The sequence below is a fragment of the Perognathus longimembris genome, chromosome 12 (genome assembly GCF_023159225.1).
Source record: "Perognathus longimembris pacificus isolate PPM17 chromosome 12, ASM2315922v1, whole genome shotgun sequence".
Classification (NCBI taxonomy): domain Eukaryota; kingdom Metazoa; phylum Chordata; class Mammalia; order Rodentia; family Heteromyidae; genus Perognathus; species Perognathus longimembris.
The window spans coordinates 17746504-17774010 of NC_063172.1; the positions used below are offsets into that span (position 1 = coordinate 17746504).

The following is a 27507-nucleotide window of genomic DNA, read 5'->3' on the forward strand; positions in this document are numbered from 1 at the left end:
ATCTTGTTTGTTTGAGTGAATCGGAAAGGAGGCGGCGGCTGAAGCGGCGGCGGGAGCGGCTCCGAGGCTTCACTTCTCAAGAGTTTCCCCCTTTCCCCGCCCCCTCCCCCCGACCCTTTTCCCCCTTCCCCGGGCCACCCAGCCCGCGCCGATCAGCGCGGAGAACCCGGTAAGCGGCTCTGCCGACCCCCTGTTTTTGCTCCGGCTCCGTCCCCCCCCAACCCCTTCCCGCCGTCGGGGCGGCCGACTCGGGGGTCCGGGCGGGCGGGCGGGCGCCTGGAGGGCGGCCCTCGCCGCGCCCCCCGCGTGCGCCGCCCAGGGTCTCCTCCGCCCCGGGCCCGCCCTCTGTCCTCCCGCCCGCCCGCGGCCGGACTCACGCCGGCGGGGCCCGCACCTTCGCCGCTCGGGGTCGGAACGGTTCCCGGGGCCTTCGGAGGTGGGTGGGAGGCGGCCGTGGGGGCGGCCGGGCCCCGCTCGGCTGTCCGGGAGGAGCCGCGGGGAGGGAGGAGGTTTGAACGAGCCCGCTCTGGCGACCGGGCCGCCTACTCCACGGGTGAAAATGGCTGTCGGCGCGGACGCGGGATCCCGGGCGGGAGCGGGCGGCGATGGCCTGGCGCCGCCGGCGGGCGGGCCAGCCCGGCGTCCGCGGGGCGCAGGGGTCGGGAACGCGCGGGCTCGGCCCTGGTGGGACCGGAGCGGGTGGGCGCCGCGCCCCAGCCACTGGCTGCGGCTTCCCACCCACTTTTTTTTTTTTTTAATTCTTAGGTTGGACATTAATGGATAGGCCAGTAGAAAAGGAGACGAGAACTTAGTTCTGATTTTCGCAAAACATGAGTGTAACTAGTTTTCAGCTTAAGTTTTCTAGACCTCTTTTTTATTTTATTTTAACTCATTCAGGGTGTGGAGTGCAGTGGAGACGATTTCTTGCGGGGGCCAGAGATGGGGGGGTGGGGAGTGCTTTTTCGTCGCGGAGGGCTTTGGGAATGACACTGTCCTATGACGGTGCGAGACTTGGTGGCCTTCAAACTTGGAAGAAGGAAAGGGGTTGGTTTGGTCACTCTTGATTTAGATCCCTCTGATTCGTTAGGCTGCCTTCCACCTTCCAAACGCATTGGTGTTGTGAAGGACTCCAGTGGCAAAGGCTTGTATGGAGTTGTGAGTGTGTAAGTACGTATATGTGTATCTATATACACATACACATGCATATAGCCACTACACAAGAGAAAGTTAATATTGGCTCTCACCAGACTTGGAATACAGTAGCCACTGGGATCCAGTAACCATTGGTTTTCAGGGAGGGAAAATCCTATTTTTCTTGAAATGAAAATAACTGCCAGAGACAAGCCGAAGAAACTTTCCTAAGTAGTAGAAGTCACTAAATACCTTCGTTTAATGTTGGAAGCAACAAAATGTTTTTGAGAAGTTATTGGTAAGAATGAAAGCAGTAGCCAGTGGTTAATTTGACAGTGCTGAAGAGGTGACAACAATGAATAACTAATAGACATAGGGCGTTCTGTGCTCGCATCATTTAAGTAGAGCATAATCTCTGCTATTGCTGTATTTTTAAAGGCAATATATTAGTGTGCCTAGAACTACGTTGTCTACTTAGGATGATATATAGGGTAGAGATTCTTGAGACATAGTCATGTAACAGACATGATTGTGCTGGCTGAGTTACTATGTGCATCAACTGTATCACTAGTTAGATATGCTGTGCCTTCATAATTATTCTTAATAAATATTGCCACTTTTTAGAGGAGAAAGCTAAAAATTCAGATTTTAGTATTTTGTTATTTAGTATTTTAGTGTTGTGTTTTGAGATAGGAGACAGTCTCACTTTGTAGCCCAGGCTGGCCCCTAGCCACCCCTTCTGCTTTGGCCTCCTGATTGCTAAAGTTTCTAACCTGTTAAGCCTAGCCTCAAATTGAGACATTAAATAACATCATTGCAAACAGTCATGTGAAGAAAGAGCTTAATTTAAATCTAGGCCTGTCTTAATTGTAAAAATCTTGGGTCTAATATTAGGTCTAAAAGGGAGGGCAGCCATATTGTGAAAGTTTAGAAAAGCCTGCTTACTCTTCCTCCCTCTGCATCCTAAAGAGCCTCATTTTTATGTAAGTTAACTTGATCCAAGGTTAGGAAATTACCAAATGTCATTCTTTTGTATAGGTTAAATGTGTAACTTGCTAGCTGAGGGCAACGCAGATTTTGTTTTGATTGCCAGTGTGGTCACTACTACTTTGACTAGGTGATTACATATGCCCAAGTTACTTTATTGGATACTTTTTTTTTGCCAGTCCTGGGCCTTGGACTCAGGGCCTGAGCACTGTCCCTGGCTTCTTCCAGCTCAAGGCTAGCACTCTGCCACTTGAGCCACAGCGCCGCTTCTGGCCGTTTTCTGTATATGTGGTGCTGGGGAATCGAACCTAGGGCCTCCTGTATCTGAGGCAGGCACTCTTGCCGCTAGGCTATATCCCAGCCCCTATTGGATACTTTTGATCAAGGTGCTTGCACTGTGTGTGTGTGTGTACGTATATATGTCAGGCAATATGAAAAGGTACCTCACTTTCCCTGAAGATTTACTTTGCAGGAATGGATGATTGACACTGGGGTGTTGTGTGTGCACGCGCGTGTGTACTATACTTATTCTTGTTCAAGATGATTTTAAATGTATATATTGGCTCCAGGTTTATGGGGTTCTACATAGGTGGTGGAGTCAACCAATCACAAGTCAAAAATAAACCATATTTTATCATGGAGTAGGCCTCTTAGGGGCTATTGGATTTTTGTTTTTACCAAATGAAGGTTTGTCAGAACTCTGTTGTGCAAATTTGTAGCACCATTTTCCTGGCATTCAGATTATGATTGCCATTTCTTTAAGCAGTATTTCAAGCACATGTACTGGGAATCCAAAAAAAAAAAAAGAAAGTGTGCCTTTATTGTAGTAATCTAGAACCAAGCATGACATATCTTTGAGATGCATGTGTTCTGGTAAAAGTTGGGACCATTATCACTTAGCTGCAGAAGATTGGTCCTAGGGCATACCCCTCTGCCCATCCCCCTGCCATCACCAGAAGAATGTTCAAATATATTCAAGCCCCTTAGAGTGGTATAGTGTTCTGGAGCAATGTATATTCATCCTCCAGCATTCTTTATAACCTCTAGATTGCTTATAATATCTAATATGTAAATACTGTGTATCTGTTATGGTAATTGTGGTTTAGGGGATTAGGAAAAGGAAAACTGCATACTTGTTCAGTACAAACTTTCTTTTAAATCCACAAATTGGTGAATCTGAGGATGTGGAACCTGAAGATAAAGAGGATAACTATTTGTGTATATATTTGTAGTGAGAGCAGCAAAAGATTATCCATGCTCTCCCAACAATTTAGAATTTGTCCTAGAGATTCTTATGTTGGTGCACATTTTGAATCAGTGTTTAAGGCTGCCTTGTATTCTTTTGTATGCATTATTTTGAAGTCAGTAGTAATGAAGTAGCTCATTTCTAATGTTCTGATGTTAAGAGTTAGACGAGCAAGGCATCATAGTATTGTAGTTTGAGGTGTGAGCACTGAAGTTTAAACTCCATTTTTTTCTTTGCTGTTTTCTCATGCAAAATGGACCTGTAGGACACATATTAGGAAATTGGATGTGTAAAACATTCGGTGCTTAGTGTGTTTCTCTCCTCACTAGCTTACACAACTACTGTCCTAATAGAAAGCCTAAGTATTGATAATGGCTAACTTTGTAGAAGAAAAATAAGTTTCTATTTGATTTGGCTTCTTTGGAATCATCTTAAATTGGTCTTCCTCGAATTAGTATGTTCTAAAATGACCGTCCTCAGAACTTTTTCTCCCCTAAGGATTAATTGAAGAAGTTGCTTGTTGCCTTAGAAAATGATTGAGAACTCATGGAAATGCTTAGCTCTGCTGTGGTATCGAATTCAGGCTTTTCTGCCATGGCTTTGTAAAAGATTATCAGAATTTAGAATCTTCAAAAACTGTAGAGATTAACTCGCTTTTTAAAAAAAAATGTTGGATAAAGATTGGTATTACCAAGAAAAAATGAGTTTGCAAAGGCAACATTTTCTCTTTATTCAGATATAAGCCAATAGTTGATCCACCACTATTCCTTTAGTTTCCTTCAGTTATTTGAGTGATTTCCTCTTGCTAATCGTTTCCCAGATTTAATTTTAGCTGACTCTGCTTTACTTGTTCCCCACCCCCCAGTCCCATGCCAAGAAAGCATCTGTTTAGGAATCTGCCTGTTCATAGCTGGGATATTTAGGCCTGGTGCTCTGCCTAGCAGCTGAAATGTTGCTCACAAACTACTGACACCTGTTGAATAGTGTCAGTAGTTTTAATTTTTTATGTATGTTAAATTATGTGGTATGTCCTGTTTATGTACTTATTTAATGCATATTCATTGTCATGTGGCAAACAGGAATTTTTTTAATTTGGACGAAAGTTGTGTCTGTAAGGAAACTTGGGACTTTTATCACAGTGGCTATATTTCTAAGAAAACACCGCCATATTGGATTTGTATAAAATACTCTACATTTTTAGTACACTGCAGGGACAGCTTAGATTTTGCTTTAACAAGCTTTTTACGGCTTGAAGTAGAAACATTGATTTGAATATAGGAGACTTTTTTCTTTTGAAATCAGAAACATTTTATGTTGATCTCTAAAATATTAGGTAAATAAGGGACTCTAGGTCTTGCCATTTAATACTTTAGCCTGGGTGAGGAACTTTTTGTTCTCTGCCCAGGGTCACTTGCTCTTCATAACATTATTTGTGGGTCATAGAAAATTGTGAAAATAGGCTGACAGCCACAAGCAGCTGAAGAGAAGTGTATGGAAAGCATACATCTGTATTTATCCAGTCATGTGCCAAATGATTTCTCACCCCTGTCTTAAAGCATTTGATCCGATACTTTCTAGTATAGTAGTCCTATGTTTTTTACTTCAAATTTGGGAGAAAAAGGTGAGACAGTTAATATAGGGACCCCCTCTCCTTGGAGAAACTTATTATGAATTGATCTCTTAGGAGTCTTTGTTTCAGGACCTTTTGTTATTAGAATATAAAATACAATAAACATGGCTTGCTTGGTGTTGCTCTCTTTGCACTACATTTCACCTCCCCAGTTATTTTTACCATTCAAGAAATTGTTTGCCTATGATATGTTAAATTTTCTTTACATAGTTAGAAAGAATAGGCATACTTTAGTTGAAAGTATAATAAGCAAATCCTAATTTTAAGAACTGTAGTTACTCTGGGCTTTTTTATTTTATAAGCTAACCAAGAATTTTTTTATACCTACCAGTGATCTTAAGAGAGAGATTCTTAACAGCATTTATTACCTGTTTTTTATTTAAACTTCTGTAGTAAGAATCTGGTGCTAACTAATTAGACATCAGTCTGCATTTTCCTAATGGCTAGTCACATTAAATATCTTTTATGTTCTTGTTTGCCATGGATATAATGTCTGCAATGGCAATTTCTCTTCATTTCTTTTGCTCATTTTCTAACTTGATTATTTTGTGGGGGCCTTGAGATTTGTTTCCATATTTGAGTCCCAGTCAAATAAGTGGCTTGTCAGCACCAGTGACTTACCCCTGTAATCTTAGCTTAGGATGCTGAGGTCTGAGAATTCTTGTTCAAAGCCAGCCTGGGCAGAAAAGTCTGTGGCTGTCTTATTTCCAGTTAACTACCAAAACCTGAAAGTGGTGCCATCTTTGAGCAAAATGCTCAAGGACACAGTACCCAGGCCCTTAGCTCAAGCCTTAGTACCAGCCCTCCAAAAATGTCTGTGCACTTCTATATAATTCCAATCTGCAAGTTGTTTGGTCATTCTCTTAGAGCAAGAATTTCTAAATTTGACTAGCTTATTGACTAGTTTTCTATTATGGATTGTGTTTTGGGTATGTTATCTGGAAAAAAAATTTACCACATTACTAGTACCAAAAGATTTTTCCTTTATCTGAAAGTTTTGTAGTTTATATTTAAGTCAGTGGTCTAGTGTGAATTCTTACATAGCATGTAGGTTTGGTTTGAGATTCTTCTGTGTGGGCAGGATTTTGGATTATAGTCACTCCAACCCTCTGTTTGTTGGAAGCTTTTCTTTCTCCATTAAATTGCTTTTGTATTTTTTATTTTAAAAAATAGTTGAACTTATTTGTGAATGTTTCTGCCACCAAGTATTATAGGTAAGTCTTGAAATCAGGTGGGCTAATTGTCATCTTTGAAATAGTTGTAGCTTTTTTAGTTCTTTTTCTCCCCGTATTGGCTAATCTCGTCCAAAGAAAAATCTCAGAAGATCTTGTGTTTGTCTCTTTAAAATTTAACCTATACTTACCAAACTATCAGTATAGAATAAATTGCCCTAGAGAAAACTTAAGTTTATCATAAGTAATCAATATTTATGGCATCCTTATTATTTTAATAGCTAAAACTTAAATGTCTCTTTAGCAGATTAAAAGGTTAAACATACTGCAGTGTGTTACTTGTCTCACTGAATGCTGCATAGCAATAGGGTGGAACATGCTATTGATAAATGATGGATCTCAAGAATGTAAAACTCCATTTATATGACATGATTCAAAATACACAGAACAGTGCTATATGCCGAGGCTTACGAATGGTGGGAGGCAAGGGATGTGTATAACAGAACTTGATGGTGATGGAATAATTCTGAATGTTCCTTTACCTTGTTCTGGTCGTGGACGTTTTTTTGTTTTTTGTTTTTTGTTTTTGCTCAAGTCTAGCACTCTGCCACTTGAGCCACAGTACCTCTTCCGGCCGTTTTCTAGATATGTGGTGCTGGAGAATCGAACCCAGGGCTGCATGAATACGAGGCAAGCTCTCTTGCCACTAGGCCATATCCCCAGCCCTGGTCGTGGACATTTTAGACCGAACTTTATTTGGAAAAATAAGCTTTAAAAGGGAATTAATATAAAGGAAATAAAAGTTTGCATAGGTACTATAGTCTGTAAGGTTTACAGACAACCTTGTGTTGAAAGAAAAGTAAAGTTTCGGAAAAGTAAAGTCTCAGCAGACAAGTGCTCTTCAGTCTAAATAAAGCTTTGTGTGTGTATGAGACTCTTTACTTTTTTAAGCCTGGTTTTCTAAACCTGTAAAAATAGGACAGCATACTTGATTAACTTTGCTTAGTGAATTATGAAGTGCCTATCACAATGGTCTTTTAATCAGTCTCATTTTAGTAGTATTTTTAAACCCCATTGATACCTGTGCCTGAATCCTTTTCTTAGACTGACTTATTTTTATTGAACCCATGATCTCATACATACTAGGCTTAGACATTTTCCTCTTGTCACTCTAGCTACTCTAGGTTTTGTCCAGTAAGCTGACCATTTCTGTCAATAATCAGGATACAAATAAAATTAATACTGTATAGAACTTCTAAAAGAATTCTCTTAGCTTGTAACTCAATTATTTGGAGATTTTTTTTCTTGCCCTCAAAACAATACTGTAGTGTTTTGTTTCTTTTTTTTTTTGGCCAGTCCTGGGGCTTGAACTCAGAGCCTGGGCACTGTCCCTGAGCTTCTTTTGCTCAAGGCTAGCACTCTATCACAAGCCACAGCGCCACGTCTGGCTTTTTCTGTTCATGTGGCACTGAGGAACCCAGGGCTTCATGCATGCTAGGCAAGCACTCTCCCACTAAGCCACATTCCCAGCCCCAATACTGTGTTTTGTAAAACACATTTTATACTTTCAGGCCTTTGATTTTTTTCCATATTTGTTTGTTTTTTCTTCATAAATACCTAAGTTCTCATGTGTTACTTACACTTTTTCCTCCCGCAGGTTTCCTTGTTTCATAGAAAACCAGAACCATGTTCTACGCACATTTTGTTCTCAGTAAAAGAGGGCCTCTGGCCAAAATTTGGCTGGCAGCCCACTGGGATAAGAAGCTAACCAAAGCCCACGTGTTCGAGTGTAATTTAGAAAGCAGTGTGGAAAGTATCATCTCACCAAAGGTATGTTTGATGTTGGTATTTTTATCCACCTTATTGATATCTAAAGTAAAACTTACAAAAACAGTTCTTTCTATCTCTGTATATTGGAGGCAAGGAGAATGCATACGTTTTCCCATTTTTCTTCATTATTTTGTCTTTTATCACCTTTAGATGTGTTTGGATCCAGCAGTTTGATATTCTCTTAGAAGTTCTCAGATATTTTTATTTGCCTATTATAGTAACAAATAAGCATGAGATGGGGTGCACTCAATAATTTTTAAGTGCTTTGATACTTCTGTATAAGTGATACTCAATAATTTCTAAGTGCTTTGATACTTCTATATAAGTGATAAACATTCAAAATAAGGAACTTGTTAATTAACAGGAGTTTGGGGGCCACATCCAATGATCTTTTATTTATTTATTGTCAAACTGATGTACAGAGGGGTTACAGTTTCATATGTAAGGCAGTGGGTACATTTCTTGTATAACTTGTTACCTCCTCCCTCATTTCTCCCCTCCTCCCCCCTCACATCCAATGATCTTATCCAGCTTAGCAGACACTGTCCATTCCACTTGGTTTGCCTCAGCCTCACAGGTCTACTTGCCAGTTCTTAAGAGTGCTAATTTGTTTCCTCCTTGCAAAGCTTTTGCAGTTGCTGTGCCCTTTTGAAGGAACATCCACTAAATATTTGCTCCCTTATTTATGTTTGCCTCTCGCGAGGATAAAAGTTTCATAAATAACCTTACTTGATTTGATTTGTCTTGTTTACAAGTGTGTTTCGAGAGTTGTTACTAACATTCTCTGTAAGTTTTTAAGCAGTGATTTTCATACCTGTATTGTACAAACAGTATATTTACTATAATATGGAAACTTTGTCAAAAAAAGACCTTTAAAACTCTACCTTTACAATTGTCTAGTTGCCATTTTATTGATGGCTAAACTTGTTGAAATCACAAATATGTGAACCGAGCATGGTGTTTCCTCTGTAATCCCAACACTCAAGAGGCTGAGGCAGAGGATCCTGAGTTAGAGGCCAGTCCGGGCTACATAGTGAGACCCTGACTCCCCCCCCCAAAAAAAATTGAAGGATTAATTTCAAAGGAAAAACATTTAAATATAATTCCCATATATCTTTGTATTTGTGTTTTAAAGGTCCTTTCATGCACTATGTTTGCACCAAGAGTACTGTAACAAATTTCCAGATCATCAGCCTTAGAAAGCACTTTCTTAAAATTGTCAGTTTGGACCATGTTTGCATAATGTATTAAAGAATAACTATTTCTTAGAGTCAGAGAATCTTGGCTGTAAACTTGGGGATGTAGTAGAGACTTGTTCAGAAATGTGGAAATATATGTTTATAGGTCGAAGAAGTGAAAATTTGTACTTAGAATGAAAGGTTGTGGGCTTTTTTAACTGGTTCAGAGCTATACCTTACATAACTAGTTGATATTATGTTCATTTCTATCATATTCTTTGAGTCAGTACTAGTTTAAGAAACGTAATAAAATTAAAATACTTAGCAAATACCCAAAGAAAAAAATAGATGACCTTGGTCCTCTTATCTAGTGGAACCTTAAGTATTTTGCTATGCCTAGTAGAATTATGTGGTGCATCTATCATGCACATGATTTCTTTTGCATATAATTGTTGTATGTAGTATTATATAGTATGGTACATTGTATGTTATAGATACTGTATATTATAATATTTGTTAATTAGGCTGTATTTAGGAGTAGCTATGTTTATAGCTGTACCTCAAATTATGATTGCATAGCACCATAATTTGTCATCCACAGAACTTAAGTACAGAATTTGAAATAGACTTCGCCTGGATGAAGTGAAGTAACTCAAGTATTCCTATAGTCTTTATAGAATTACTAACATGTATGGTTATAGAGGAGGCTGTTAGATACTCTTTAGGATGTTGTAACATATGGCATATGTGCTGTATAATATCAGAAAGTGCTGGGTTTTGTTTTCGCACCATTGGAGTGTAAACTCAGGCCTTTTAATTGCTGGGTTTGTACTCTTAATACTGCACCAGGCCTCCTGCCCTGTTTTTCACTATTATTTTTAGGATAGGTTCTCAGTTCTCAATTAGGTATATATCTGAGCCCAAATCTGCCTTCTTAGGCTTCCTACTGGGATAATGATGTTCCCTGCAGAGTTTTCTGCCTAGGCTGGCCTCAAATCATGATCCTTAAGGATTCAGCCTTCTAATAGCTAAAATTACAGTTGTGAGCTATCGGTGCCTGTCTCAAAATGAGCCCTAGGATTTTATATACAGAGTCTCTGACTTATATATAGGCCATTGTTTTGGTTGAACATTATTGAGCCCTTCTTGTATAGTTTACATTATTTCTAATTTTTTGAAATTTAACTCTTCTGGTCCTATGCAATGAAAGTACAATGACACAAAAAGTTTTCAGCAAATTACAGTGGAACATCAACAGGCAGAAATGAATCTACATAAAGATCTTACTACTTTCCAAAAAATCAACAGTTGGGTCATACACATAATAAAACTGCTAGAAGATAACATAATGGAAAATCTGGGTGACCTGGGATTGTGGATATCTTTTTAAGACAACATCAAAACATGATCCATATAAGAAATTAATATTTAAAGCTTGGTTTTGTTTAAATGTTAACTTCTGGGGTATAAGGATATAGGTAGCTCATTGGTAGAAAATATACTACATAGCATGTGCAAGCCCTGCTTCTAAAAGAAAAACAATTGCTCTGTGAAAGACACATCAAGAAAATGAACAAATATTCCAGACTGGTAGAAAAATCATTATAGAAAATTTACATAACTGTTGAAAGACTTGTCCAAAGACACAAAGAACTCTTATATTAGAAAGTGTTCAATAGCATGTAACATAATGTCATCAAAGAAATGCAAATTAAAACAACCAAATGGCTGGACACCAGTGGCTCACTCCTATAATCCTAGCTACTCAGGAGGCCGAGATCTGAGGATTGAGCTTCAAAGCCAGCCCAGGCAGGATAGTCCATGAGACTCTTTAGTTCCAATTGACCAGCAGAAACCTGGAAGTGACACTGTGGCTCAAGTGTTAGAACACTAGTCTTGAACTAAAGAGCTCAGGGACAGTGCCCAGGCCCAGAATTCAAGCCTCATGACCTACCAAAAAAAAAAAGCCAGTACTTAAAAAATTCAAATGGCCAAAATAAAGTCCAAACACTTCTAATAACAAATGGTGGTAAAGATGGAACAAGAACTCCCATTCATTGTTAGAAGGAATGAGAAATGGTATGGCCATTTTAAGAGAGTTTGGCAGTTTCTTATGTTCACTGTTCTCATCAGACAGTTCATGTTCACTGTTCTCATCAGACAGTCCAGTGATCTTGTTCTTTAGTACTTAGAAATTAGTTGAAAACATAAGTCTTTTACAAGCACCTATAGCAGCTTTTTCATAATTGCCACAACTTGGAGGCAACTAAGATGTCCATCATGGATAAAATCAACTATAGTATTTCCAGAGAGTGAAATTATTGCTTTGTGCTTTAAAAAGATAAGCTATCATACCATGGGAAAACGTACTGTATGTATTAGGCAAAACGAGTCAATTTGAGAAGGCTTTATACTGTGTGATGCAGATAAAAGACAGTCTGGCTAAGGCAAATTTTTGAAGAAAGTAAAAAAGATAAGACTGGGGCAAGAGGAATGCGTTAAAGCAGAAAATGGGTTTGTTTTTTAGAGCAGTAGAAATTATTTGCCTTATAGTAAGTATCGTGGTGTGTCATTACTTGTTCAGATTTAAAGAATGTTGAACCAAAAGTGGATCTTAATGTAAACCATGGACTTGGGGTAATAGAAGTTATGTTGATGTAATTTTCCAATTAGAGTAAATGTACAACTGTGATAAACAATGTTGTAAAGGAGGCTATGCCTATGTTGGGAGTATATGGAAAATCTCTGTACCTCTTGACTCTGAAAAGACAGATATTTCAGCTGTAAACAGCCCTTCTTGAGTAGTCTTATAGCAATATATTTTTGTATGTATATATATAGATATGTATATAAGAAAAATTCACATGTACATATAACTCAATATATATGCACATTAAAACAAGCCTAGAATGCATGCCAAAACAAGTGTTAAGATTATGTTTTCTTTTTTAAAATAATCATTTAATAAACATTTCTTGTTAAATCAAGTCTTAAGATTGGCAGGAATATAATTGATGGGTGAAGAAAGATCTAATACATAGAAGAGTGGGAAATTGCACTTCTTGAAATTGAGTTCTTGCTACTCTATCTTTACCATCTATAAGCAAATATTGAGAATGTTTTAGTTGAGAAGGTAACATGTTTTGCTGAGTATATGCCCCACAAGGAGCATGGTAGAAGCATATGAGACAGTCTGATATGTGAGGGCGCACTACTACCAGGCATACAGTTCAAGAGTAACATAGAAGATTGTAACCACTTTATATTTTTAAGCATTTATAAATAGTCCTTTTTTTTCTTTGTATGATACTTGGGTTTGAATATAGGACTTTGCACTCCCTAGGCAAGTGCTGTTCCACTTAAGTCATGCTCTGGGCCCCTTTTGCTCTTAATTACTTTTAGAATAAGGTATTGCTTTTTTGCCCAGGGCAACTCAGTTGTCATTTATGTTTCCCATGTAAGGAGAATGACCTAGTTACCATATCCAGCTTTTTATTGGTTGCATAGGAGTCTCAAATTTTTCTTTACCCAGGCTGCCCATGAACTTCAGTCCTCTCAATGTATACTTACAAGCACCTAGTATTATTACTGTGCTCAACTTAATTTTTTTTCTTTATTGTAATAGTGTGTAAGGATAGTTTCACTTTCACTAAGTGATCTGTACCTGAAGATTTCTAATGTTTGTTTTGATGTGCAATTCCACTAGGGAAGTTTTGGCTTGCTTTGTTTATAACAAAGGTCAGACTTGTGGCTGAGGAGTTAAACTACAAGATTATGTGGTCATTCTTTTACCCATTAGAAGAGCCACTAACAACACCCTATGTGAAGCTATCTTTGAATATGTCTGGTTGTATTGTTTATTATGCATAAAATTTTTTAGCTTGGATTTCTTTTCCCTGCTCTAGAAGGAAAGCCTTTGCCAAATATCACTTTTTGGAAGTTGCTAATTATAGACAAGGGTAATAACTATATAAGACCACATGCAAGTACATTTTCCCTTAGAAGCAATGTCTTAATTGGAAATTATTGTTTGTGTCAGGAATTTATCCCAAGGTAAGTCCTAGACTTGACTTAAAAATGGTTAACATTTTTGATAGCTAAGAATTTATAGTAATAAAGTTCATAAATTATTCTATAAGTCATATAAAATAGCCATAAGTATGCAGACAGTATGAGAGTTTTAAGTAGAATCCTAAAGGAAATAAAACAATTTGGTTGCCTTAGAATTTTATATGTTTTGTGGTTTGGAAAGATTACGTGGAGAAATTTTGAGTTCCTATCACCTTATTCTCATTAAATGTTGCAAATATCCAGAAGAGTTTTCAGTACTTCTACTAGATTGCCCTATTTTCCCAATAATTACTTTTTGCTCCACAGTAGATATCTCAGTTAATATTGATCCATATCTACCTTGAAAGAAAGACCAAGTTGTATATTTTCTATGAAATAAAGATAGAATTGTAGGGGGCTGGGGATATGGCCTAGTGGCGAGAGAGCTTGCCTCGTATGCATGAGGCCCTGGGTTCGATTCCCCAGCACCACATATACAGAAAACGGCCAGAAGTGGCGCTGTGGCTCAAGTGGCAGAGTGCTAGCCTTGAGCAAAAAAAGAAGCCAGGGACAGTGCTCAGGCCATGAGTCCAAGGCCCAGGACTGGCAAAAAAAAAAAAAAAAAAAAAAAAAAAGATAGAATTGTAACATGTACTAGTTAGCATGTTTTCATTCAAATAATTGAAACTAATTCAGGTTGGAGGCATAGTTCAGTTGGTAGAACACCATTTAGTGAGCGAAAGCATCAGACACTTAAGTTTGAGTTCCAGAAAATAAACTAGTAAAAAAGCCACTTGAAAAGCAGCTTTTAGAGCGCTTCAAAGATGTTATCCAAGCTTTCTCTTATTCTCAGTTTGCTACCTTTTTGTCCTCATAATTATAGCATCTTGGTTACAAGGTGACTTGCAAGCAACTCCATGCCTTGTCCTACTCACAAAGCAAGAAAGAGGGAAGGAAAACAGACCTTTCTTTTATTTGGAAAATAAAATCTTTCTCAGACATTGTCCTGCAAACTTCACTCTTTTTTTTTCCCCCTGTGGCTGAATAGCAAGTATTAAGAGACAAGAATGAAACAGTCCTTTAAAGGGTGTAGACATCTTTTGAAACAAAGCCAGAACTCAGCATGGAGAAACGGCTCTGATTTGGAATCCAAAAGGCATGCTCTTTTTAATGTACCGCACTATCTTCATGCCTGTTTTAATGCATGAATTAGCAATGTTTGGGCTACTTTGGTGTGATATTCAAGGAATTTATAAATTGACAGTAAAATATAAACAATTTTATCAAGTAACTTTATTTTTTTTCAAATTTTTATTATCAAACTGATGTACAGAGAGGTTACAGTTTCATATGTTAGGCATTGGATACATTTCTTGTACTGTTTGTTACCTTGTCCCTCATACCCTCCTCCCCCTCAAGTAACTTTAAATGACAAAAGATACAAGAGAAAAAAAGTGAAAACTCATTATAAATAGCACAAAATGCAAGCTTTGATGTATACTGAAACAAATCTATAAATTAGATTAATATGTTTTATTCGAAGGTCAAGATGGCACTGCGAACATCAGGGCATCTCTTACTGGGAGTAGTTCGAATCTATCACAGGAAAGCCAAATACCTTCTTGCAGACTGTAATGAAGCATTCATTAAGATAAAGATGGCTTTTCGGCCAGGTATTGTTCATTCCTTCTTTCCTTCCCTCTTCCTCTTTCCTCTCCCCTCACCTCTCCACCCCCATTTCTTATACCTGTAAGGTCCCCATGCTTTGTGTGCAAAACTGCCACATACATATTCTAGATCACCGTGTTTTGTTTTCATTTCGGTGAATGGGAATATTCAACAATAGGACAGAGTCTCGGCATCTTCTTACTGGAGTGATTCTTTTGGCCCCTTTTTCAGCAACTTATAGAACTGAGTTAACAGTTTCAGATAATGAAAACTAATTGTTACGTGGTGAACTTTTAAAGATAGCTCAAATCTTCTTAGGATTTGGAGGTTTCTTTAAATAAGTTTAATGCTTGATTAAAATCAAATTAATTTAATTAGACTTTTCCTTAAATGGGTTTTGTAAATTTTTTGTTAATATTTGGCTCAGGTATTGATTTGTAATAGAATTGGACTTTACAACCAGTTGTAGGTAATTACTAGGATAGTTACCTGAACTTATACACTGTACTCCTTTGCAATCATTCCTGTTTGCCCCTCATGCTAAATTTGACATTTTAATGGTATTTAAAACTTAAAGCTTAATATATAATAAGCACTTTGACTTCTTTTATAAAGCAAGTAGTAATATGGCATATGATAATAGAAAACCAAGTACTACGTTTTACATGAGTTATCCACCTTTGTAGAATATAAATAGGAAATTTTTCCTGCTTTACTTCCCTTTGGTCCATTGATGATCTGATTTGTTGTAGGTAAGCCATCAAATTTAACATTTCTTTTCTAGGTGTTGTTGACCTGCCTGAGGAAAATCGAGAAGCAGCCTACAATGCCATTACTTTACCTGAAGAATTTCACGATTTTGATCAGCCATTGCCAGACTTAGAGTATGCTTGTCTTCCACTTTTTGTTACCTTAGTCTACAAAGAGCCTATACATTTGGCTTGCAAGTATATAGTTTTCCTTGGAAGGTTTTGGCATACAGTTAAGTAAAGGAAGAGCTGTCAAGATAGAATGGGAAAATTATGTACTTAACACAAAATGTGTATAAACTCAATTGTTATCTGGGTTCTTTACAGAAGGGCACCAGTAAACTTATAACTGTTGCATCAGGATATATTTTTCAAAGTGTACATATTAAAGTCACCTAATGATTATATTCTTCACTAAGCTACACTCGACGACATTTTAAAAAATAGAATTAGTCATTATTGTCAGAACATACATTTTAAAAGAGCATGGTAAACAGAGATAGCCATGCAGAGTACTTTGATATATTACTTTCCTTTTCTCATATACTATGTTAAGATCATGTGACTAGCTTTCCAAATAACCATGTTGAACAGTTGATAATCAAAAACCCTCTATACTAGACTTACTTAAAACAAAGTTCTTTATTTGTAATGCTCTGACTCTTAATTAGAGCAAACTTTTTGACCTAGTTCATACTGAATTTGGCACAATCTAATTCTACTTTTTTTTCTCTCCTTTAGACATTAGTGTTAACCTAGGGGGTGGGTTTTTTTGTCTATCATGGGGCTTGAATTCTCAGCCTGGGCTCTGTCCCTGAGCTCTTCAGCTTAAGGCTGCTACTTGAGCCACAGCACCACTTCCAATTTTTCAGGTAGAGAAACTGAGTCTCAGGAAAGTCAGGTAAATTTAACTTGTTCATATAGCTTGTAATTTACTCAGGCAATGAATGAGTTGAATGAACTTCCAAGTAATTGGGATTGTTTTGAAATTTATCAAATACTGAATTACAGACTTCTCAAATTTGATGGGTTTATGTGTATAGAGATAATCGGGGAGTGGGTTCCTCTTGGCAATGCATGTAGTGAAACTTGAAACTAAAATGTATGTGAACTTCTTTTTAAGTGACATCGATGTAGCCCAACAATTTAGCCTGAACCAGAGCAGAGTGGAAGAGATAACCATGAGAGAAGAAGTTGGGAACATCAGTATCCTACAAGAAAATGATTTTGGTAAAAAAAAAAAAAAAAAAAAAAAATTGCTAACCATTTGTTTTAATATAATTGTATTTTGAGACTGCTAACAATTTCAAAAAGAAAACTAGGCTCCTTATTACATTGATTTTTGACCGTTAACATTGCATTTATTTTCAAAAATGTTTTTGTCTTGCTAAGCAGTATAAAAAGCATCATCACCTATTTTCTACATACTCCTTCCGTCTATGCACAATGAAAGAACTTGTATTTTTTATTTTTGTGGAAAGCCTCAACATTGAAGTGTGTTGCTCATTGTTATCTAATCTAGGTACATTATTGTAAACACTATTTAAAATTTAGGCATTTAAAATGGATTTTAAGCCACATTGTTTTAAAAGTTTTAAATCTGAACACGAATAAACTAACATGTATTTTAAGATTACCTAACATTATTTATGGTAACCTAAATGTAGATTTAAGTCTTGTCATTCATGTCCTAGGATTATTAAGTTTAAACTAGCAGTTTAAGACTTAAGCAGTGTGTCTGTAATAAATCTTTCCCACTGATGAGTAAAATTTGTTTAGGTGACTTTGGAATGGATGATCGTGAAATAATGAGAGAAGGCAGTGCTTTTGAGGATGACGACATGTTAGTAAGCACTAGTGCTTCTAACCTCCTCTTAGAACCTGAACAGAGTACCAGCAATCTGAATGAGAAAATTAACCATCTAGAATATGAAGACCAATATAAGGATGATAATTTTGGAGAAGGAAATGATGGTGGAATATTAGGTAGGTCACCAAAAACTGGCTATTGGGATTTTTTTATTCATTTGTGCCGTTTTGGAGTAGTTACTAATTATGGGTCTTGAGCACACACTTAGAAGGGCATGTGTGTGAATTGTGATCTGTTAGTTTACTAAAAGTTTTCTGTAAAACTAACTTAAAAATGCTTTGCCTGATTTTTGTAAAGAACTGTATTTCTAGGTTCTAAAGTTGAATGGTTCTCTTTAAACTGTACTATTTGTGTTTGATACCTACATTAAGTAAACATACTTTATAATATATAAACTAGATAAATGTAGTAGTTGTTTTATACTTTAAGCTTTTTTGGAAAGAATCATACATTATATTTCCTATTTCAGATGACAAACTGATTAGTAATAATGATGGTGGCATCTTTGATGATCCCCCTGCCCTCTCAGAGACAGGAGTAATGTTGCCAGAGCAGCCTGCTCATGATGATATGGATGAGGACGATAACGTATCAAGTGAGCATTTTTACCTTCAGTGATTCTGGGGTTGATTTTATGGCAGCCAAAAAGATGCACATGGAAGACTACAAACAGAAATTTTCGTGTAAACTATTAACATCCTTGAGACAGTTCTTAAGGTTGATTACTAGTTCTAATTATCTTACATGTTTAACACTGTGCCCTCCCCTTTTTGTGCCCATTTGGATTTAACTGTGGGGTCTACCTTATAAATAGAACAGTAGTTTGTTGGGGGAGGGGGTGTTTTTTATTACCACCGGTGCTTCTTTCCATTTCAGAGAGGGATTTATTTCTTTTTCCACTTGTTTGTAATGTATTATACCTAAGCCTGTTGTAATCATTTGTTTTTATAGTGGGTGGGCCTGATAGTCCTGATTCTGTAGATCCCGTTGAACCAATGCCAACTATGACTGATCAAACAACACTTGTTCCAAATGAGGAAGAAGCATTTGCTTTGGAGCCCATTGATATAACTGGTGAGCAAGTCCTCAGATTTATATACTTAATGTATAGAACAAAAAATTCCAGTTTTGGGCTGGGAATATGGCCTAGTGGCAAGAGCGTTTGCCTCGTATACATGAAGCCCTGGGTTCGATTCCCCAGCACCACATATATAGAAAATGGCCAGAAGTGGAAGTGGCAGAGTGCTAGCCTTGAGCAAAAAGAAGCCAGGGACTGTGCTCAAGCTCTGAGTCCAAGGCCCAGGACTGGCAAAAAACAAAAAAAAAGATTCCAGTTTTGGTCTTTGGCTTCCCACTGGTCTGCTGCTGTTGTTATTTTCTCAATTGTCACAGTCATCTATCCATCTTTAGTACAATTTGAATACTTGGTAGGATATCTATAGGTTTCTATAAAGCATAAAAATATAAAGCAGGTTTTCTAATAATGTGTCTTAGTTGTTTCCAGTTCTTAGAATAGTAACAGTTCAAATGTATAACAACTAGAAAACATCACAGGACATTTTATAATAAGGTACAAGATTAATCTGTTGTCTTCTAAAGTTCTGGATTCTATGTAATTGAGCCACAATCAATCTCGGAAAATCTAAAAACACTTTAGTACTTGTTGCAACACATACTATTGGATAGCTACTTCTTAGTCAAAGAGGAAGCTTGAAATACATAAAAGACAACAGAGCTTTTATTTTTAAATAGAACAAAATTAACTTTTTTTAGTTTCCTACTGGGAATAACCCAATCAGTGAACATTGTACCTTGGGCTTCTGTTGTGTAAGATGCTCACTATGAATCTAGTTCTATTTCAGAACTAAAGATACATGTAAGAAGATATACAAAGATGAACACGTCTTCATGAACATGTTAGATTTATCAAATGCTAATATAATAACTAAGGAAACCTGGAAAATTAAGATTAGATAACATACTATAGAGAAAAATGTAGATATAGTTGATATATATGTGTATATGTATGTATATATGTACATATGTATGTATATATACATATATATATACACGAAAGTGAAAGATCATGGGCATCATATAGGCCATTGAAAGAACTTGTTGCTTTAAGGGAAAGAGACAGAGACTCAGATGGGAAGTCTGTACTGTTTCTTTTGGTAATTTTTCTTTTTTAATTTGAGACCTGTTGAACTCCGGTTATATACCAATCTCCATTCTGAGTGGTACTTGGAAAATGTCAGTTGAAATATTCTGCCTTCCTAAGGCTTGTCTACAGAGGTCTGTAGAAAAGCAGAGGAGACAGACTAGGTCTACTTATACGTATGTATGTTCCATACTAGCCTTTCTAGAAAATGGTCTCTTTTTTTTCTCTCTATCTTTATTGTAGTGAAAGAAACAAAAGCCAAGAGGAAGAGGAAGCTAATTGTTGACAGTGTCAAAGAGTTAGATAGCAAGACCATTCGAGCCCAACTTAGTGATTATTCTGATATTGTTACAACTTTGGATCTGGCACCACCCACCAAGAAATTAATGATGTGGAAAGAGACAGGAGGAGTGGAAAAACTTTTCTCTTTACCTGCTCAGCCTTTATGGAATAACAGACTACTGAAGGTACTATCATTTGCAGGAATATTTTTATTTAATAAACATCTATTTAACACGACTTAAATGTTTCTAAAACTTCTAAGTTGTTTTTGATGGGATAGCACTTCATTCTCAGGTCCCAACTTACAGTGTATAACTTCATCTGTAACACAGTGATAAGTGACACATGCACCTGATAGATACCACCACTAACTTTTTAAATAATTACTCTCTACCCAAATTCCTATAATAAAGTTGGTCATATTGTCTTGATGTATACTATATTCAAATACGCATTCTTCAGATACTGTTTTCTGTGTAAAATGAGAGGTAATTTGTATTTTTCCTGCAGTAAAGAGGTCTAGCTTTTCCTCATGTTGGTTTCATCCTGTTGCAAAATAAGTTTCAGAAGTGCTAATAAGTGAAGCATTGTTTTTAGGCTATTACTGTACTTTAAGTTGGAATATGCATAAAAGCAAATTTTACTCTAGTATGAAGCACACCATCAAGGTTATAATGAAACTACTCTTTATTGGCATCCTTGCCCTAATCAGTCTTGAAGAAGGTTCTGTAGAATACTTATTCTTGGTTTCAGTAGACTCATTCATCAAAATTTTAAAGAGCATTTTAAAATTGGAGAAAACTCCTTCTGTGAAGATGTAGTAGTAAGCAAAGTAGAGTGGGATATTCTTCACCTATGAGATAATTCACAATACTATATAGCCATTTTAAATTTTATATAATCATGCCACTTAATGAAAAAACATAATAACACTGTATGCTTTGGTGCATAACTTCAGTTTGTGATTATGAAAGTAATGGACAAATAATAGCTTAAAATTGAGATAACAAATTATTTCAGTTAGTTGCTACAGTTACAATTTGGAAACATACACTTGAAATCATTTTGAAGATGAAGTGTAATTCTGATCATTTTAAGTAAAAATGCTAACTTATGTATGTTACATACAGTGATTTCAACTTCATTGAACAATGATAAAAAGAAATGTCGGTGCGTTTTTAGTTGATATGATTTATTTTATACTTGTTATTTCTTCGATAGCTCTTTACACGCTGTCTTACACCACTTGTACCAGAAGACCTTCGAAAAAGAAGGAAAGGAGGAGAGGCAGATAATTTGGATGAGTTCCTCAAAGAATTTGAAAATCCAGAGGTTCCTAGAGAAGAACAGCAGCAGCAGCAGCAGCAGCAGCAGCGTGATGTTATCGGTCTGTTCTATTGAGATAGTTCCCAGACGAAGTTGAAGTTAATGTTTGGCTTAGAACACTTAATATTGCCCATATTTTGCCAAAAAGTAAAAGAAATGCAGAATGTGAACATATGCTCAAAGTTTGGGACAGGGAGATATATTGGATTAGATTACCTCATTCAGTAAGCTTTGTCTTCAGAAATGTTTACAGTTTAGGATAAGATAGGTTGATAGTTTGCCTAGTATTGGTGTAGAAGTAGGACTTATTCTTTGTAAGACCTTTTCTTTAACCTCTTTATAAGTTTGTTAAGAGTTGGATAATCTTTGTGGAGGTAAATTTTTATCTGAACTTCATTAGAGAAAGTATATCTTACTCTACTAATTTAGAAATAGATTATTCTAAAATATTGTCAAAAACTACATGCCTTGACTTTTCATATAATCATTTGCAGATGAGCCCATATTGGAGGAGCCAAGTCGCCTCCAAGAGTCAATTGTGGAGGCTAGTAGAACAAACTTGGATGACTCAGCCATGCCCCCACCTCCACCTCAGGGAGTGAAGCGAAAAGCTGAACAAATTGACCCAGAGCCAGTGATGCCTGTAAGTAAGCAAAGCATAGAAAGTTATTAGTGTAGGTATTAAGTGGTATTTAAGGAGCTCTTTTGACATCTCCTGTTTTGGGAAAGAGAAGGACTTGAGTCCAGAAGAATGTGAACTAAAGAAGTGAATATAGTCTGCCTACGTGGGGGAGGTGTTAGGGAGGTCTGCAGAACCTGCCTTTTTTTAATGATCTTGCTTCAGAGTTAATCAAAATGAGCAATTTTGGTCATTGTGGAGTCATAGATCCTAAACTTGGTTTTGGTTTACTGTTTAAGTAATAAACATCCCCATAAGTCTGGTACTAAGCAGTTTTAACGGCTCTCAGTATGGAGCATACATACTTCCTACAAAAAAGGAAAGGAATATCTGGCTTCTTAGTTTATCACTGAATTCGCCTAGGGAAAAAAGTATACAGGAAATAGTAGGTCTGACAGAGCTTCCCAATTTCAAGTCTATAAATAGAATTTGAGTTAAAGGTGGCATTTTGATAATATTAACCTCACATTTCTGTCTCTACTGAGAGGTGTGGGCAGAAGAAAATTAGTTGCCAGTTCTTAGAACTAGTTCTCTAGCCCCCTGGTGATAAGCTGTCAATAATAGAAGCGTTTTTCTTTATGAGCCTAGGTATGGGAATAGGTTGTATAGGTAATTAACACTACTCCCCTGTGATGCTTTTAACTGTTAAGCTCAAAAGGGAGAGAATACAGAAAACATGTTTAGAAATAATCTCCTATTCCTGTTACTTGCTGCCATACGGTTCCACAGCTTTTGAGAGTAAAAGCTTAAGGTAATAACTTACTGTATGATAGTTTTATAACAATTGTGTGCAGTAATACTGAGCTAGTTCGCATTCTTATATTGTCATAAGGGTCAATAGGTTGTGCTTTTTTCTGAAATGTCAGTGGGAAAAGGTTTTTCTTCCCTTTTTGTCACTTTTTTTTATTTTTTGCTTTTAAAAATTTCTTGGAGACTCTTCAGTTATGTGACTTCTAAAAAGAACAACACATTTTAGCATAATCAACTTTTTTGTAAAAGCTAGTTTGACGCTGTTACTTTACAACTTGAAAAAAGATACCAGTATCCATTTCAAGACTGTAGGAAAGTAGAGATGAAACCACAGTATTTTTCAGCTGGAAAACTGAAATTGTTATTTGATATTTGAAAAAAGTTACTCTTAAAGCTGTGTCTTACATTGCCTTATTTTTATTGTCTTAAGCCTCAGCAGGTAGAACAGATGGAAATACCACCTGTAGAACTTCCCCCAGAAGAACCTCCTAATATCTGTCAACTAATACCAGAGTTAGAACTTCTGCCAGAGAAAGAGAAGGAGAAAGAGAAGGAAAAAGAGGAAGAGGAAGAGGAGGAAGTAAGTAAACTAAATTTCTGATAAGTACCTGTTCCAGATTTTTTTTGTGGGGGGGCAGTCCTGGGCTTGAACTCAGAGCGTAGGCACTGTCCCTGACTTCTTTATGCTCAAGGCTAGCACTTTACCACTTGAGCAACAAAGCCACTTTCTGGCTTTTTCTGTTTATGTGGTGCTGAGGAATCAAACCCAAAGCTTCGTGCATGCTAGGCAAGCACTATGCTGCTAAACCACATTCCCAGGCCCCTATTCCAGATTTATCAGTAGTCTGGTCCCGCTTTTACTTTTTGTGTTAAACTCCTAAATTGATATTAAACATCAGAGTGATGAAAAGTTTCAAGTAGAATTAATAAATTCCTGATGTCATAGATCATCGTTGAAGAGATCAGATTTTGTGTGCTGTAATTCACGGGTTTCCTTGTAAGTTTTTGAAGGACACAGGACTTCCCTTACATTTATTTGTTGAGTTCTAAATTAGTATAGTTTGTTTAATACTATCTTAAAGTAGTCTTGGTAAAGGCTCCAATGCCTTTTATCTATTAAAAAGCTAAAGATGCTCTAAAAAGTGAGTTTCATTTTTTCATGGAGCATGTTTTAACTATTCAAGGTAAAACAGTTGTTTCTGGATTGTTGAGGTTATAGCATGACTGAATAAGTGCTACTGGGTGACATTGAAGACTTAGTATTAAGTCAGTATTGAAAATTGTGTTTTCTGCAGACCCACCCCTCCTTGGGTTTTTGGAATGTGTTATGTAGTGCCTGCACAGCTAGAGAGCAGCACAACTCCTATCTGACACCAGCTTGAGAGTTGAAAATCATTTATCCAGTGGGTCTGAATTAATATGGACTAAGGATTATATTCCATTTCTTTTAATGCGCCATGTAGACCAGTACTAGGTACTCTTGCCAATTTGCAGGCTCTTCAGTACTGATTCATAATGATGCTAGGAGCCTGCCAGAATAGATTTCATTTGTTAAATCATACTTCAAAAAATCATTGCTGGGTGCAAATGGTGCTTATGCCTATAATCATAGCTACTCAGAAGGCTGATATCTGAGGATCACAGTTCAAAGTCAGCCAAAGCAGGAAAGTCCATGAGACTTTTACTTCCAATTAATCACCAAAAAAGCCAGAAGTGGAACTATAGCTCAGGTGTAGAGTGCTAGCCTTGAACAAAATTCTCTGGGACAGCACCCAGCTCTAAGCTTCAGGACTGGCACCAAAGAACAAACATTAAGCATTTTCAGGAAATGTAGAAACACTTTATTTTGCGACAAAGCAGTCTTTGACCTTTTGCGGGATCATTTTCATTCAGGATGAAGATGCTTCAGGGGGTGATCAGGATCAAGAAGAGAGAAGATGGAACAAAAGGACTCAGCAGATGCTCCATGGCCTTCAGGTAATACCAGTATAAGAGAAAAATACTCCATCAAATACTTTTGACATTATTGATAATTGTTAGGCCAAGAGGTATCCAAAAAGAAAAACAGGCCCTTGGTGGTATTTTAGCCAAGCTCCTTTGTATACTTGCATCTTATTTTTGGTTGAGTGAATTTGATATGTGGATTAGTTATGTACCATAAGACGTTACTAGCCCTGGGCCTTAATGACCAGATGGAGAGAGGTTGTTCAGTGTGTCCTATAAAATAGATTCATAGGGAATAGTTGATACTTTAATTTTTGTTTTGTACTTCACAGTTCAAAACAGCTAGAATTCCCCATTCTGATGACCAGATGGAGCTCAGTGTGTCCTATGAAATAGATTCATAGGGCATAGTTGATACTTAAATTTTTTTGTACTTCAAAATTCAAAACAGCTAGAATTTACCATTTTGTCACATTGGATATATGAAGAGATGACTTACTCAAAGAATATATATTGTAGCAAATTCATTCATTAATTTTTTTAAAGTTTCTTCAGTTTTCTTTTGCTTTATATATACTATACATACTATAAAAACAATAACATGAGGTCACTACATACAAATTAAAAAGTATAATCCCAATTCCCAGAAGAATACATAGTTCACATTTTCCAGTACCAAAATAAGCATCCTTTTTCAATTATTCTCTGGTTTACTTTTATCTTTTTTTTTTTTTTACAGCGAGCCCTTGCTAAAACTGGAGCTGAATCTATCAGTTTGCTTGAATTATGTCGAAACACAAACCGAAAGCAGGCTGCAGCGAAATTCTACAGCTTTTTGGTTCTTAAAAAGCAGCAGGCTATTGAGCTGTCACAGGAGGAACCATACAGTGATATCATTGCAACACCTGGACCAAGGTTCCATATTATTTGAGGAGCTAGTGTTCATACACTAGTGAATACAAATTGCCCCCATGTGTAGGGCACACAGAACCCTTTAAGAAAATTGTTAGATTTTTGTCTGTATAAAACCTCTGCATTTTCTTTTTTTTTTTCTTTTTTTTCCAGTATTTTTTATTTGCCCATTTCATTGTTAAAGGAAACTGCTTATAGGGACTAAAACTCAGAAGATTATTGAACTACTTTCAGAACAGAGGTGTGCAATATTGGTGCACTGAATAATACTGAAAAGCAGTCAAAAGTGATTACTTTTTATCTTAATTCTCAGTTACTATGTTGAAAAGGAAAGCCTGTCCAAGCAACTACCTGACAGTTGAATTAGAAACTATGGTGTCTGTCCTTTTGACAGAAAGAGACTATAGTCTCGTCCTATCAGTAAAAGCAACAGTCTGATTAATCCAGGGCTTGGGCATCATACCTGAAACATTAGAAAGATTGTTGTCTTGGGATTTTCAAGATGTAGTTCCCTAAGGAACACAAGTATGTGAATTTCTATTGTGCCTGACTGACCTTCTTTGGCTACCAAAAAATAGATCTCAATTCTGGTTTGCCAATCATTCCATTTAGCCTTTTATGGTAAATTTTGCTGTCTTAAACTCTGTTGGTTTAGTGATGCTCCAAAATAAATAAAAATGGACTAGGTAAAGTAGAAGGATTGTTAAAGCATTTCTGACTTTCCAGGAGCTATACTAGATTTAAAGATGTTTTGAGTATTGATATCATCAAAATATAAGACCCCAAAAGGGCATACTGATGGAAAATTAAACAGGTTGATTTAACCTGTAAAGCAAACAATGCTGTAAAAACTAATGGCTTCTCTGATATTTATTATAACTGTTAGTACCCATCTCTTTCCAGTGCTGCACACTTCTGTGTTTGGAATTCTTTCATTGCTCTGTGACTGAAATCCTGTATTCGGTTTCCTATAATTTAAGTAAAGAAAAACACATCCAGATAAAAGCTTTATTATTAACAGACCAGATAGTACCACAAATTATATGACTATTATAATTATCAAAATACAACTTAACTTTTAGGGCAAAATCATGCTAAAAGTTCTAGCTTAAGTGTTGGCACTTTTGTGGGAAAAGAAATCACATTTAAAATTCAGACTTCCGTGTATACCCAGTAATTTAAAATTGTGTGAAATATTTTGAATTTGTGAACTCGTAATTACTGTTTAAATAATTCAGTTTAAGAATGGTAATTGTTTAAAATTGCTATTGAAGTTTTATTTTCAATATGATGTGCCTGTAAACCATGGGTTTTCCCCTTGTAAAAAGATATTGTAGATAATTGAATGTTTGATTATAGAAAGGTCATTAGTTTCTTGTTACACATTTTGTTAGTCTGGTTTTTGTTGCTTTTTTGGGTTTAATATTGTTCTTGAAAATAGTTGATGCTATGTTATGTATAACTTTTCTAATAAAAGTTGTGTTTATAAGCTGTACATTTTGGAGAATTATTCACTTAGTGGTTGTCCCCAGGGAAGAGTTGTATAGGAAAGTTAACATTTCACGGTGCCTCATTTGTTCACCTTATTTAGAATAACTGGGAACAGAATGAGTTTCAGAATTTGCATTGTACAGAAGACCTAACACTATTCTCACCTGGCATCAAGAGGCTTTGTAATCAATGTTAAGGGGATTCAAAGCCTTGGCACAAGGGTGCTTATACACCCGTCTTATACACCTCATGTTCTGTCATGAAGACAAATAATGATAAACATTGGTTGAAAATCTAGAATAATTAGGTTTAGTTGCAGTTTTTATTGTAGGGTGGTTAGGACAGGTAACTTGGGGAAGGTCAAGTTCTGAGAAGCGAAAAACATGAAGGAGTTTTAGACATGAGGTTGTAAAGGAGCTGAAGAGAGAAAAGGTAACCCTCACCTGGTGAA

The 27507-nt window shown here is 36.7% G+C and overlaps 1 protein-coding gene across 1 annotated transcript; it reads left to right on the plus strand.

Moving 5' to 3' along the window:
* Rad21 (RAD21 cohesin complex component) lies at nucleotides 1–27060 on the plus strand. Its single transcript, XM_048358526.1, has 14 exons — nucleotides 1–169; nucleotides 7824–7996; nucleotides 14768–14897; nucleotides 15677–15776; nucleotides 16765–16871; nucleotides 17421–17627; nucleotides 17981–18106; nucleotides 18463–18585; nucleotides 19916–20139; nucleotides 21176–21341; nucleotides 21775–21923; nucleotides 23140–23289; nucleotides 24603–24686; nucleotides 25393–27060. The coding sequence occupies exons 2-14, from the start codon at nucleotides 7853–7855 to the stop codon at nucleotides 25582–25584; spliced, it is 1902 nt and encodes a 633-aa protein (XP_048214483.1). The 5' UTR covers nucleotides 1–169; nucleotides 7824–7852; the 3' UTR covers nucleotides 25585–27060.
* Nucleotides 27061–27507: the final 447 nt, after the last annotated feature.

Excerpts from the sequence above, each read along its gene's own strand:
- Rad21 (XM_048358526.1), top strand. The coding sequence starts at position 7,853 with ATGTTCTACGCACATTTTGTTCTCAGTAAAAGAGGGCCTCTGGCCAAA. Across the intron at positions 15,777-16,764 it reads CAGCCATTGCCAGACTTAGA|TGACATCGATGTAGCCCAAC; the intron begins GTATGCTTGTCT and ends CTTCTTTTTAAG. Across the intron at positions 24,687-25,392 it reads AGATGCTCCATGGCCTTCAG|CGAGCCCTTGCTAAAACTGG; the intron begins GTAATACCAGTA and ends TTTTTTTTACAG.